The sequence below is a fragment of the Marmota flaviventris genome, chromosome 11, assembly GCF_047511675.1.
Source record: "Marmota flaviventris isolate mMarFla1 chromosome 11, mMarFla1.hap1, whole genome shotgun sequence".
Classification (NCBI taxonomy): Eukaryota; Metazoa; Chordata; class Mammalia; order Rodentia; family Sciuridae; genus Marmota; species Marmota flaviventris.
In genome coordinates this window covers 10,548,713-10,563,772 of record NC_092508.1, presented here as the reverse complement: position 1 = coordinate 10,563,772, position 15,060 = coordinate 10,548,713, and the positions used below count along the sequence as shown (strand labels likewise).

Here is a 15,060-nt window from a genome sequence, read left to right as displayed (position 1 = left end):
TATATTTTTTATTGGTTTTACCTTGTACCGAATACTGGGCTTTGAATTCTACAGGAATAGGACACATTCACAACATAAATTAATTTATTCTCTAATGGTATTTCTTATCCACAGAATAAGCACCTTCTCAGAGTTCTGAGCAAATAATTTCAAACAGCTGCAGAAAAGGAGAATGTTAGCAGTAGCCTGGTACATAGCTATTATTTATCCCATGTATTAAATAATAAAATTTCAATGACTTGTTTTTTTATGGTAGATGTGAGTATCATGCATAAAGAAAACCTATAGTCAATTTCCCAAATTTAACTTAGTCCAAGGATTTCAATATACTTCCTAGTTGCTAAGAAGTTAACTAAATTACCATATTTATGTTGGAACACTCCATGGTTGGACTTGTCTGCATTTTGATAGAGGGGCTCATTATCAGAGGTACTGACCATGATTTGCTCAAGGAGAAATGAGAGGAAAGAAGGGCCTGTCAGTCTTCTGATGTGTAGTTTCTGAACAACCAGGGGTCTGCTCATTGGTGTAAGGACATGTCTATAGAGTTTCATTTTGCTTTCACTATTTGTTAACCTATTCCTTTTTGAAATGTTGCCTTAAATTATGTTACATTTTTTTTAAAAAAATGTTTTAATTGTACATATTTATAAGGTACAATGTGATATTTCAGTGCATGTATACAGTATGTTCTAATCCAATCAGCAAGATGGAAGGAACTAGAGAACATTATGTTAAGTGAAATTACTGACACAGTAATGTTATCTTTGATTGTTTAAAATTTAAGTGCATTTTTGTTGATATGTAATTAGAAGCTTCCTTTTGAGCTATAGTAGAGCAATATTTGTTTCCTCATAAAATATATTATTATTTAAAAACTGAAATTTAAATTATTTCACACAGATGGGCTTGGTTTCATTATTTGTGTACACATCTTTCAGCAAATTTGGTCCTTTCCCCATTTACAGGAAGGTGTTCACCCTCATTGGCCACTGTGCAGAGATAAGCAGTGCCTTATTCAGTTGGGATTGCTCCCTGATACTGACTGGTTCCATGGACAAGACCTGCATGGTGAGCTCAAGAGGCTTCACATTGTGTTTCTATTCCAAGTCAGATGTTCATTGTAACAACACAGTTCAGAGGTGACATAAAATTAAGATAGGATTTCATAAATAATAATTGGTAAGCGTTATGTCAAGTTTCTAATTTCCCAGATTGCAAGGAATTATGAGGTGGTAAAACAATTTTGCTTGCTTCTAATGTTTTAAAGTTCCGATTTAAAAAAGCACATTATTTTTGTCTAATGTCCTGCTTTTTATTTATTATACTTTGGTTAGTATGGCCCTCTAGGAGGCTCTATTAAGTATATCCCTGCCTCTTAGGTTTCTGCACTTACAGACATGGTTGCTAATGGCTTATCCTCTGGAATTACCATTTGATTATCAAATGTGCTATAATCTTATCATGTACTTTCATTTTCCGGCATTGTAGTTTGGAATCAAGTCCCTTTTCTTATGATGTCCTTCCTGTAAAAAAAGGACCCTTCAACTCCAATCACTAAAGTATACACTGGAAGAATTTTTCTCTTAATTTGTGGCAGATTCTAAATGCCTGACTTTGGTCCTCTCTGTGACCAAAGTGTGTCTTGACAGATGGTTGGCCATGGTCTCTGGTCATCAATCAAGGTAAAATTAATGGAACAAGTGAGAATTATACACAAAATACCTAATTTTGGCTCAGTTATTTCACCACCATAGCATGTCATGAAGACCCCTTGCCATCATCACATTTTATACATGAGATTAGTTTTTGTTTTCTTTAATTGCAGTTGTGGGATGCCACCAATGGGAAATGTGTGGCAACCTTAACAGGCCATGATGATGAAATTCTAGACAGCTGTTTTGATTACACTGGAAAGCTTATTGCAACTGCCTCAGCTGATGGTAGGTAATCTGTTAACTATTTAATTTATGGAGGAATTTGTGCTTTGCTTGATACACATGCGTGATTGTACACCACGGATCATCTGCCTGAGAATCAGCTATGATAAGACTATATATGCCTTATATCCCAGATGACTGTATATGTCACTACAGTGTGTCCATCTGGTCATATTCTTGATAACCACATAGACATGTATAAGTCTTTGTCATCTCCATAATGAGTACATGTGATGCTCTATTCTGGATCACCTCCCTGGTGACCATATTTGATGCTACACTGTGTTGCCTCATCCACGTGACCACCACTGATGGTACCATAACAAGTCTTCTCTATCTCTGTATAACTGTGCTCTGCTCCACTCTGTCAGACATATCTTTGTGATAAACATATATGATGCTATGCTATACTTTGTCTCATTAATTCTATGTGATGTATAAATTATCCTACTGATAACCATGGACATGTTGCTATACTAAGTGTACCTCAATGTCATGAAGGCCATATGTGATACTACACTATGTCATCTCCCTGTTGACCATGTGTGACATTGCACGTGTGACCATATGTTGTTATATACTGTGTTTGTATTATTCCCTTAAAAGTCATGTTATGCTACCTTATGTATATTAGAATTTCATCACTGTGACCAAAATGCCTAACATAAACCACTTGAGGAGAAAGGCTTTATTTTGGCTCACAGTTTCAGTCCATGGTCAGCTGGCTCCATTGCTTTGGGCCTGAGGTGAGGCACAACATCATGGTGGAAGGGTGTGAAGGAGGCAGGCTGCTCAGGTCATGACATCATGAGAGCCAGGAAGCAGCAAGGGAGAGGGAGGGGAGAGGGAGGGAGAGAGGGAGAGAGGGGGAGAGGGAGGGAGACAGGGAGGGGGAGGGGGGAGAGGGAGAGAGGGAAGGAGTGGGGATGGAATCAATCAGGGACAAGAAATACCCTTTCAGGGACCTCTTCCTCCAGCGAGGCCCCACCTCCTCAGTTTCCACCACTTTCCCATGTGCCATCAGATAATTATCCATCAGTGAATTGATCCCCTGCTGAGGTCAGAGCCCTTGTTATCTAATCATTTCTCAAAAGCCCCGCCTGTGATCATTGCTGCATTGGGGAACGAGCCTTCAACACACGAGTCTTTGGGGACACTACATATCTAAATCATAACTCTATGTTTTCATCTAGTAAAGCCATGTGTGATGCTAGGTCATATCCATATCATGTCCTTGATAGCTGCTGATGACCACAACGTCTAAGCTATTTCTTTGATGACTATGACTGTCATGCCATCACCTGATCATCGAGTGAGGTACTACATTCTGTGTGCATCATTTCCCTGATGACCACATAGATACAGTACTGTCTGTGTCACCTTGTTGGTGGCCGTGCCATGTATGATAACTCACAACACTTGCATCGTCTTCTCAAAAGTCATATGAGATGTTGTGCTATATCCACATCATCTCACTGAGAGCCACGTGTAATTTATAATCTTTCCAAAGACTACAGATAATGCTATACCATGACTCTGTTATCCACTTGATGACTGGGTATGAAGCTACACCAACTTTGTGTTATCCCTTTGATAACCTATATACCTGACTGTGCTGTTTAATTTACACTTCCTCTTTATGACCATGTATGACACTACACCATGTGAGTCCATTCCTGGAAACCTGTGTATGATGCTATAATGTTTCTACTTCTCCCTGACAAACACATCTATAGGCCCCACTATGTCTGCATCATCTCCCTTAGAAAAGCATGATTCTTCATTATGTGCACATCATCCCTTGATATCTGCTACAACAATGTACTCATATGTCACATCCTTGAGCACTTGATATTCTGATACCCTGTGTGATGCTCGATAGTCTGCTCATCTCCACTGTATGTGTGACGTTACACGCTATTGAGGGCTTGATAACCTTGTCCTGTCATTGACTTCCACTTACGATGCTACCTAGTATTGCATCATTTCCCAGACAGCCACGTGTGATACTTATATTAGGGGTTCCAGAAAAGCAGCACAATAGGATATATATCCTATAGATTGTATATATTGATTTTTTATGGGTATTAGCTCACACGATTATGAAAATTGAGAAGTCTCACCACATGCTATATGCCTGCTGCAGAACCACAAAAAGTGATGCTGTAGTTCAGTCCAAGTCTAAAGCTTATGAGCCAGGGGGTCAGTTTATCTCAGTCCAAGTCTAAGCACCTGAGAACTAGGGAGGCTGCAGGTCTAAGTCTTGGAGTCCAGAGGCCTGGGAACCAGAGGGCTCTTGATGACCAAGAGCCAGAGAAGATGGAAGTCCCAGTTCGAGAAGGGAGAATGAGTTCACTTCTCCTCTGCCTTTTTGTTCTGCTGGGCCCACTAGATTTGTGACGCCCACCTGCAGTGGCGAGGATGTCTTTACTCAGTAATGCCCTCACGTGCACACTTAGAACTAATGTTTTATCAGCTAGCTGGGTACCCCCAGCCCCATCCAGTTGATGCAGAGTTCAGTATCACACAACCACACTGTCTCTGCCATGTCAGGACAACCGCACATGACACTGAACTGTGCATCATCCCCTTGATACCGATTGTGTGCCCTCTTCCTGAGGACCATGCCAATGTGTGTGCCTGCCTTACCTCAGTTTGTGATTCTTCCCTGGCATGTATGTGAACTTATTTGAAAAGCATGCATCTTTGAAGCTTTGTCATTTCTTTTGGAACCATGTATGGTGCTATGCGATGCCTCTCATTTAGCCCTGTGTGACTCTATACTATGTCTGTATCAACTCCTACATAAGTATACCTGGTACTATAATATAGGTTTTATATATATATATATATATATATATATATATATATATATATATATATATATATTTTTTTTTTTTTTTTTAATTTTTTTTAGTTGTAGATGGACACAATACCTTTATTTTATTTGTTTTTATTTTTATGTGGTGCCAGGGATCCAACTCAGTGCCTCACACATGCTAGGCAAAGTCCTCTACCACTGAGCCACAACCCTGGCCCAAGATTATACCTTTAATCACTATGTTAAAGCGAGAATGCAATAAATCACTGTAGTCGATCTTAAAGCAAGCTGGCGGGCCAAAGGGCAGGCTGCAAGTCAACACCCTTTGACCCCGTCCCAGGGTTTGAGTATACCTTTTATAGTCCAAAACCACATTAATCATAAGTGGCTGTTGCTATGATTCAAAACCATAAACAAGCGTCATGAGATCTAAAATCATAAGCAGAAAATGGATTGGCCCAAACGTCCCTAGTTGAGTTCAAGTTAAAGAATGGTTACTAACATCTAGATAGTCAATCTCTGACAGGGTACATTGTCCAAGGAAAATGGGAACCAAAGAGAAAACAATTTTACATTGTAAAAGAATTGCCATTTTTTTTTTGTTGCCACACATGCTATGCTAAGCAACTGTTGATGGGTACAGAGGCAGGGCTTTCCCGTGGGAAAAGAAGTTTTTACATCATGTGGAGTCTCAGGGTATGATGGAGTCTGTTTGGTCACTACCCATATAGCCTGGCCCATAACAACTACACATGGCATCTCTATATATCTGTATATCTATATATTTATAAAATAACACACACACGTGTGTGTGTGTGTGTGTGTGTGTGTCACACATATCACTAAACTAATGTTGCTGCTTCATCTCTGGCAACTATAATAATGCTATATAACATCTAGATTATATTCCTGATATTCAAGAAAAATGATAAATTAGTCTGTATCTTCCACTTGAAGGTATTTATGATGTCATATTGTTTTGGTGGCATCTCTAATGACCACAGAGAAACTTCTGTTATGTCTGTGTCTGCCTCATTTATTTGATAGCCATGAGTGGTGCCATACTGTGTCCTCACCATCTTGATAACCTTGTATGATCCTGGAATCTGGGTCCTTGTCTTGGTGTTATTCTGAGCTTTAGCCAGCATTCTGGGCCATTGCCAGTGTTATTGTATATGATGCTACAGTGTGTTGTCTAATAAGCTTGATTGCAAGATGGCTTTGTGATCCATGATACTCTCAAATAATGCTCTATTATAGGCCATCTTCTTTGATGATAACATATGTTGCTACCCTGTGTTTGGTTATCAACTTAAATATCATGTATGATGCCGTCATGCTCTTATTTTTGGTGACCATAACAGGTGCTATTTTATAGGTTAATTTTTGATAATCATGTTTGATGCTGAAGATGTCTGCATCATTTCCTTAAACACTATGTGGGATGTAATACCATAGCTGTGTCTTTTCCTTGATAATCCTATGGGATGCTAAACTGATTTATTACCATCTTGACATAATCTCTGAATATCTAAGCGATAGCCTTAATAACTGTGTGTGATGTTATGTGTAGAATTATCATTTTGATGATAGGCATCATCTTATTACTGCATGTGATGCTGTATAGCTGAAACTTTTCCTTAATACCTATGTCTGATGCTACACTATGTGTGATTCAGAGATGAAGCACTGTAATGTTATTGTAAATTTTCTTGAATTATCATATGATATAATACTATATCTGATTTATCACTTTGATAATCATGTGAATGTAAATTAATTATGCATCATCTTCTTTATAACATATTGGTGATAAAAAACATATTGGTGATACATTGTGGATAATCTCCAAAAAGAATACATCATCTTCTCCATTGTATCTATATCTACATTATCTTCATATTCACATAGGTTTCTATAGTATACATCAGTTCTTTATGATCCCAGACTGTTTGTGTTAGACCTTTGAAAACCATTCCTCATTTTATATTGTGTTATGGCCTTGATCACCACATACAAGTGTGTGCCATGTGTGCTTCATCTCCAGAGGACCATGTATGTTATTATACTACATCTCTGTCACCATGCTGTGCTGCTGCATTGTATAATATCCTCATATACATTACACTATGTGTATATCAATTTCTAATAACTGTGGGTGACACTACATCTGGATCATCTCATTGGTTATGCATGATGCTTCTCTATTTTTTGTCTCATCTCGATTCTAAACTCTTGTCACCTCCTTGTCAATAATGTGTGACATTATACTATTTCTATCTAGGTCATTTCTCTGGTGATTGTGCATGACAGGACACTGTATCTGCATGGTCTCCCTAATGAGAACATTTGGGTCATTTCCCTCATTACCAACTATGATACCACCCTGTGTATATCTACATCATTTCCATGATGACACTATATCCCCCCTATGAATACATATCATGCTTACTATAACTGTTATTGTTCTGACAGCCATGCATGAGTCAGCACTATTTCTGAGCCATTTCTCTGTTGAGCACATATAAGGCTATTTATGTCTGTCTGATTCTCCTAAAGACCACATGACTCTACGTCACATATACATAATTTCCCTGATAGCCACTTGAACAATTCTGACAAAATGAGGTGCTCTTTCCAAGTATGTCATGTTCTATTTCCTTTGATTCGTTCCTTGTGATTAACATGTGCATAGTCACTTATCTTTTGTGCTGTGATCAATTGTAGAGTTTTGTCACTGATTTATTGTAATGATACTGTCTTTATTTCACTGTCTCCTTTCCAAAATTACATTGCATGTTTGTTTTTTTAGTCACTAGAACTTTTAATGGTGCTCTTTTGGTACAAGTCCTTTTTATATTCTAAAATGCAAATACCCTGCATCTGGGGAACATTATTTTTAAAGTAACCCTTTACTTTTTAATCTTTTTGTATGTCTTGACTTTTAAAACTATCCTCAATTGCAATTAATCCACCCTTTTCTATTTATGTATTTATTTTTTGTTGCTGGAATTGAACCTGGGGCCTTGCTGAGCATGCTCTTTATCTCTGAGCTATGCTGCCAGCCTGATCCTTTCACTTTAAATATCATTTACACAGAGAAAATTCATTCACCAGTATGTACTGAAATAACTACTTTGTGCCAGGGATTGTGACAGTGACCAAAAGAGAGAAACCAGGGCCCTTGTGGATTTATACTGTGGAGAGCAAGATGAAGCCTGAGCAATTCCATACGTGTGTCCTCTGTAGGTCACTGTACTACACAGAGCATTGGGGCAGTGGGGGGAGGAGCCGCGGTGGCGGATGGTGGTGCTGAGGGATGGCTGGGTAAAGCACAACTTCAGTGCTTCCAGCTGTTTTCTCTGTCATCTATTTCCCCAAAAGTGACCTGTTCTTTCCTTGTTCAGTACTTCAAAAAAATATCTACCCGCCTTAGAGATTTTGTAAGCCTTTTCTTATCCTGTGCTTCCTAAGAAGTCTTGGTGTGTATCCAATCAGTTTTATCTTTCTCTGGCCTTTCTCCTAATTCCCTTCCTAGAAAAGCTGGCTCTCGCTTGACACGGGTGATCATGTACAGCTACATCTGTTTCTTTATATACATACCCTTTTTCTTCCTCCTTGGAGTTAATCTCATGTCTGATTTTATTTTATTTTATCTTAGTGTCCTTATTCCTCTTTTCTAGCTAGAAAGTTTAGAGTCATATTATTTATGTATCTCCTGAAGTTTAAAAAACGCTTTTGTAAAATTTGTGAAGCATTGGTCTGTGCAGGAAATTCCCTTTTGAGCTGTCAGCAAGTTGGTTGGCCCTTCTCTTTTCAGGATTTTGAAACATCTATGTAGCAGTTTTATTTTTCTTGTAGTTGTTTGTTTGTTTTTAATCATATAAATTCTAAAGTAGCAGGGCTTTTTTTTTTATCATTTTATCTACTCCATTTGAAGTTGGCATTGTCAGAAAGGTAAATAAAAATATTTATTAAGGTATTTTACTTTTCTCTGAATGCACATTAAGTACCTAAAGTTCCCTACCCTTGCTGTATTTTTACCTTTATGTAATACTGAAAGCATCTGGCTAGGTCCACTATAACTTTTCTTCTGAGAACAGTTTCACTATCCATGTTTTCTCTGTCTATACCTAGTTAACTCTTCCTTTCTTAATTCTAAGGAAATTTACATGCCACTTTGATTCATCCATCCATCCATCCATCCATCCATCCATCCATCTTAACATCTTTTTATTCAATCTCTGTGATATGGTGGCCCTTCCTACCATGGAAACAAAATGTTCTACAGTACTTTCTGTGCCTAGGGCCCTTCAGTCTCTTCTCTGCTCAGTGAGTAGAGGCCCGACTTCTCAGGAGTCCGGTGCGCTCCCTGAATCCAGACTCAGACCTCTTGATTTTCCTTTTTTGCCCTTTAAAATATTTTCCCTTCTTTATTCCTGGCTCTCACTGCTTCTTCTACCTTATACACATTATCTCTTCTAATAAGGTCAGGGATAGGGAAGAACTTCTTTCACCTTGGTCTGTGTGGGACAGGGTTGCATCTAGAAGATAGGTGGTTGGCTCTTGCTACTGGCAAGAACTCAACATGGAGCTTATGTATCACAGGGTAGATATTTGGGTAATTTAAACTCTTTGGCCCAAAGTTCTGCATTTCAGATGAATTGATATATATCCCCACACCTTTCCAAAAGGAACAGCCAGAGTTTACTGTGCAGCCACAAGAAAATGCATTACCAAATTGGAAGGCCATGAGGGTGAAATTTCAAAGGTGAGTTACTTCCTCATTTATTTACTTTCAAAAAATAAACAGCATGTTTTACATAAATAAGAGTAATCCTTGATTTCTAATATTTAATAACTTACCTCTTAAAATGCCTAACATATGTATTAATATGGAATAAATGGAAAAGAAATGTTCCTGACATCAAATGGGTCAATCCAGAGTGAACACAGTTAAACAAAGAGGATCATGTGTTACCAAGTCTCTGTGAAGTCCAAAGTGGTGCCAGGGATTGCTGCTCAAGCTAATGGAGATACATCAGAGAAGGTGCGACAGTGAACCCCATTTGTTATATCTGCATTTGACCATTATTTTAAGCTGAACATCCATTTGAATCAACTGATAAAACCTCTTGCAAAATGTATACCATTCAAAAAATAAAAATCCCAATTGGCTGCCATCTTTTCTGGATATGTTCATTGCCAGCAGTGGTCTTCCCTTCTGAGCTCTGGACACCAAGGAATTAAAAGTGAATTAGACGGGCTGGGGATGTGGCTCAAGCAATAGCGCGCTCACCTGGCATGCGTGCGGCCCAGGTTCGATCCTCAGCACCACATACAAACAAAGATGCTGTGTCCGCCAAAAACAAAAAAATAAATATTAAAAAAAATTCTCTCTACCTCTCTCTTAAAAAAAAAGTGAATTAGACCAGACAGACTTTACCTGTACATGATTGATGATTGCCTTTGTAGGAATTTAAGAATTTAATGAAATGTACTTTTAAAATATTCACAACCACTTTTATTCTATTGAGTGTGGAACCACCGAGTATTCGCACAGAAAACCCAGGGTCTCCAAAAAGTTAAAAAGACTAGATCTGTTGGGACAGAGGTACTAAAGTTTGTTTCATTATATTCTATTTTCTTATAATCAGTTACCTAAAGATGCTGTCGTAGTCAGGGATCTCTCGAGGAACAGAATCAACAGGAAGTATAATAATAAAAGGGGGACTTATTTAGTTGGCTTACACAACCAGAAGCTGGGTAGTCCACAATGGCCGGCTGCAGGCTGGAGAGCTGGAAGAACAGTAGCTGCACAGTCCAAGAGGCTGAAGCCGCAGAACAAGTGAGATCAATGGCGCTACCCTAGTCTGAGACCAAAGGCTTCTGGAGAATCCACTTGGAAGAGTAAAGAAACAAGATCTGATATCCTTAGATGATCACAACAGCAATCAAAAACCAGTAGAAGAAGAAGGGAGCTTGCATCTACTGAGGCTTCCTTGTTCTTCCAACTTTTATTCTGTCCAAACCATCATCCTATTGGTCTGTGCTGCCCTGCTTAGGGAGGCTCTCTATTTCAGTTGGCTATCCCACATGCCAATCATTCCCAGACACATCCTCACTGTCACACCCATAACCCTCTTAATCCTTGGCAGTTCTTAATCCAATCAAGTTGACAATTAAGATTAACCATTACAGATGTTATTTTTAAGTGTCCCCCCTCAAACTCAGCATAGTAAATTATTTCTCAAACATTAAAAAATTACAAAATAACATCCTCTTCAACTATTAGCAAAAGATTTAGTGAGCTGAAAATGTTTAATGCAGCAATTTAAGGGGCTTATGAAGAGCATTTTCTGGTTCTAGTAAACATGTTATACAAAAAGCATGCTGTGCATCAAGTACCAAGTGTTGTGTGAATAAAATTCAATTGAAGAAGTATTTCCTGAAAATAGTTAACACTTCAAGTACAAATTATCCACTTTGAGATTCCAGAGCTGTATCTCAGGATTTTGTATAAACTCTTCCCAAAATTTTGCTCATGGAGCAGAGCCACACAGTGGGTGCTCTGAGGCTTACCTGTGTCATGGAACATTGTAGAGTAAGCAGGGCCTTGGTGGCTCTCACCTCCCAGCTCAGCCCAAATTCTGGGTCCTGTGCCCGAGGTCATATCTGCTCCTTCCTTGGGCAGGATCAGAGTGATGATTTCAAGCCTTGGGCAGGCCCTGTCCCAGAGCTGCCCCTGCTGTACTCTCGTCCCCCCTGCCTCTGCACTTGCTGCTGGTGACCCTTGCCCTTTGACTGGTCAATTCTGGTCTCCATGGCAACACACCCCACACCCTCTTTCTGGGCTGAGAGATGTAGGGGTGGCAGGAGGGGCAGGGAAGGTGGAACATGGAGGGCAGGTGAGGAGGGAGCCCTGGCCCTGTTCCTAAGTGTCTGACTTTTCCCCTCAGCAAGTACACATCTGTTTTTATGGGTGTGAAAATATAAAGGATTCTCAAACTTAGCATTTTAAATATTTTGCATGTTAAGTGAATATGTCACATATGGAGTGGCCATGTGCTAATGGTGTTTCTGTGGAAATCAAAGCTAAAGCATTCATTCACTTATGCCACTATTAAGCCCTTTCTGATAGCTTCTGCTGTGCTGGGCTTTGTGCAGGCACTGGTGATATAATGACAAGAGACATGGCCCTGCCCTCTTCACACCTTCAGTTATAGAGGAGGTCGCTCAAATCATTGACCAGAGAGGCATATGAGTGTAACAGCCAAAGAATCAGGGACCAACAAGTTCCTCTGACAATGCTGAGCACGTGGGAGGCACCCAAACATTTATGGAAAGTGCTAGAATTAGGGCATCAATAGATGAAGAAGTGCTTTCTTGTGGACCTGGACATCACTTATCTTACGGTACGGACTTGAAGGGAGATTGTTATGCTTTTGATTACAGAAATTTGTGTTGTAGAGATGACATGGGCTGGCATGTGTTCCCTTCCACATCAGGGCCCTGCCTCTTTATTTGCATGGGGAAGGGGATTTCGAGGCTTTGGAAAGAAGCTGGGTGGGGAATCCTGTAATTATTAGTGCTTTGGTTCACAGCTTTGACCACAGACTTGGTTTTCCTTTTAAAGGGGCTGTTAGAGTTGTCACGCTGAAGGCTACAAGGACTTCACCTCTGACTCCTTCCCCTTCCCAAGGTCCCAGGCTCATCTTGGCAAGCCATTTAATTCCCGTTATTTGATCTTAGTTTTATCAGGTCCCAGAGGAACTCTCAATTTTATCAGAGTGCTTATCTTTAGAATTGTGAGGCGCAGACAATTAAACTTCTCCATCTTGATTGCAGTTTTCATGTTCAATATTTTTCCTGTCAGGAAGAAACTTCTTTGTTTAAGAGTAAATACCAGGCTGGTCAATGACAGATGTGTAGTTATGTTCCCTTTTTGCTGGTGAAGACCTCTTGGGAACCATTACACAAACCTGTGATTGTTTTTCCTTTTTTCTTTCTCTTTGCAGATTTCTTTTAACCCGCAAGGGAACCGTCTTCTAACTGGCAGCTCTGACAAAACAGCCCGAATCTGGGACGCACAGACTGGCCAGTGCCTGCAGGTCCTCGAGGGACACACTGATGAAATCTTTTCATGTGCTTTCAACTATAAAGGCAACATAGTCATCACAGGTGTGGGAAGAACACAGCCACAGAGTTGCTTTTCCCTTTAAAGGGGCTGTTAGAGGTGTCATGCTAAAGGCTACAGGGACTTCACCTCTGACTCTTATAACCCAACCATTTCACCCCTAAACCTTATTGCATTGTCTCACATATGACCTTTTGGGAGACACCTATCTAAACCATAGTACCAGTGTTAACTAAAACGTGGATATTCCTAAAACACTGCCCCAACTGACCACGTGCTGTACTGTGAACCCAGGGTCAGATCCCTTCCCAAGATGAAAATCAAGGGAGGCAGCAGGATGTTCCTGCAGGAGCCCTTGTAGCAAGGAGGAAGGTGGCTGTGTAGGCTCCCAGGGACCCGCCCTCCCGCGTCTTGAGTTTCATGTGAGGTTGGCTCTGAGGTGCCTCTTTCTCCAACCAATTTCACAGAAGACCTTGGAGACTATAAAAAAGAATGTTAGTTGTCTGTGCCTTGTTTAAGTGCTGGCACTTAAATCCCTGAGCTCTTTAAAGATACCATTGTTTTTTTTTTTTTTTTTACTGTATCTCAAAGCATCAAGTGCTAAAAACCAACCGACTGACGACAGTTTGTTAGAGTGGGGTTGCATCTCTGTCTTGCCACCAGCAGAACACCACTTTATTGAATTGGTCTGGGTGGACTCTTTTCTGGGTGGACCCTCTTATGATTAATGGCATGTATTTTTAGTGGACTGTCTGAGGTTGGCTTAGAATCACAGATTGGCAGAAAAGTGGCCAGTGTGTTCTTCCTTCTTTTCAAATGTGAGGGGTCTCCTGTGGGCTATGCGTGCAGTCTCCAATGGCTTCCCCAATTCCCACAGCCCTCACCCTTCTGGTGATGATGGCTTGGACCTGGTCCCTGGAGGAGAGAGAACTACAGCTCCACTGCTGACGAGGAAACCTACTGACATTCTGAAAAGCTTGTCACCCAAACCTGGAGATATTCAAGTTGACTGTACTTCTGTGGTAGGACTAGGAGGTGGTGCTGCTCAATTCACAGTTGACTGGTATCATGGGAAAAGACAGAAGGAAAACCTCTATTTCAAAAGTGCCTGCACTGCTCAGAGTCTCTGCAGCTAGATGCTAAGAGTCTAGCACATTTAGCATATTGCTAAGTGGCAGTGACCCAGAAAATGTCAACTTGGTAAAATGAGAGAGAGAAAGAAAACAATGACTGAATTTTGTTTTCTCAGGTAGCAAGGACAATACCTGTAGGATATGGCGTTGACTGGAGAGGTCTGCGAGTGAGCAAACTTACCAGCAACTGTGGTCAAGACCCGGGGCTTCCTGAAGAAGGGCAAGCTCTTCTGATATTTCACACACTTTCCCTTCTTCTGCAAGCCCTCTCTTCATGCACTATCTTTGCATATAGAACTATTAAAACTGATGGTGTCTTATCATTTCTTGATGTTATTTGGTGGAAATGGCAGGGGCAGCTTAGGGTTTGGTGCCTCTAGTGATTTCAGTCACATTTTTTTTTTTAAAAGAGAGAGAGAGAATATGAATCTTTTTTTTTTTTTTTTTTTGTAGATGGACACAACACAATGCCTTTATTTTTTTTTTTTTATGTGGTACTGAGAATCGAACCCGGGTCCCGCCCGTGCTAGGCAAGCACTGTAGCGCTGAGCCACAATCCCAGCCCTGACATTTTATTTTTTAATAGTATTGTGATGCTGATAAGTGAAACCAACCGGAATGATTTAGCAGTATGTGGTCTATATTCCACTTAGAAGGCCATTGTTATAATTTCTGCTGAATAAAGTTTTGGGAGAAAACTTCTTATGAATTATATATCTATATGTGTTTCAATGGTGATATGAGGATAATCAAAATAATTCTTATTTAATAGGAAAAATATTACTAATTGATAATGGGCTGAAAAATGTAGGCAGGTTTATCCCTAAGGAATGTTAAACAGAATAGATGCACTATTGAATTGAAAAACCTGCTAGGACAACAATCAAAGTATGAGAGAAAACAATTGAACATCCACCTGAGTATTGCTGGGATATTAAAATATAACTTTTAAAAAAGATTGTAAAAGTGCCCAAATGCATATTAAAGATTAATGCTAAAAGATAAAACACAAGCTAAAACTAATGATGC

General features: G+C 39.8%; 1 protein-coding gene across 1 annotated transcript in view; it reads left to right on the top strand.

Annotated features, from left to right (window-relative positions):
- Daw1 (dynein assembly factor with WD repeats 1) overlaps positions 1-14,182 on the top strand; it is a 31,284-nt gene extending 17,102 nt beyond the window's left edge. Inside the window, exons 8-12 of the mRNA XM_027941998.2 lie at positions 969-1,071; positions 1,829-1,943; positions 9,456-9,532; positions 12,780-12,942; positions 14,148-14,182. Of these exons, the coding sequence (XP_027797799.2) occupies positions 969-1,071; positions 1,829-1,943; positions 9,456-9,532; positions 12,780-12,942; positions 14,148-14,182 (493 nt within the window). The remainder of the gene's footprint in view (positions 1-968; positions 1,072-1,828; positions 1,944-9,455; positions 9,533-12,779; positions 12,943-14,147) is intronic.
- The last annotated feature ends 878 nt before the right edge of the window (positions 14,183-15,060 follow it).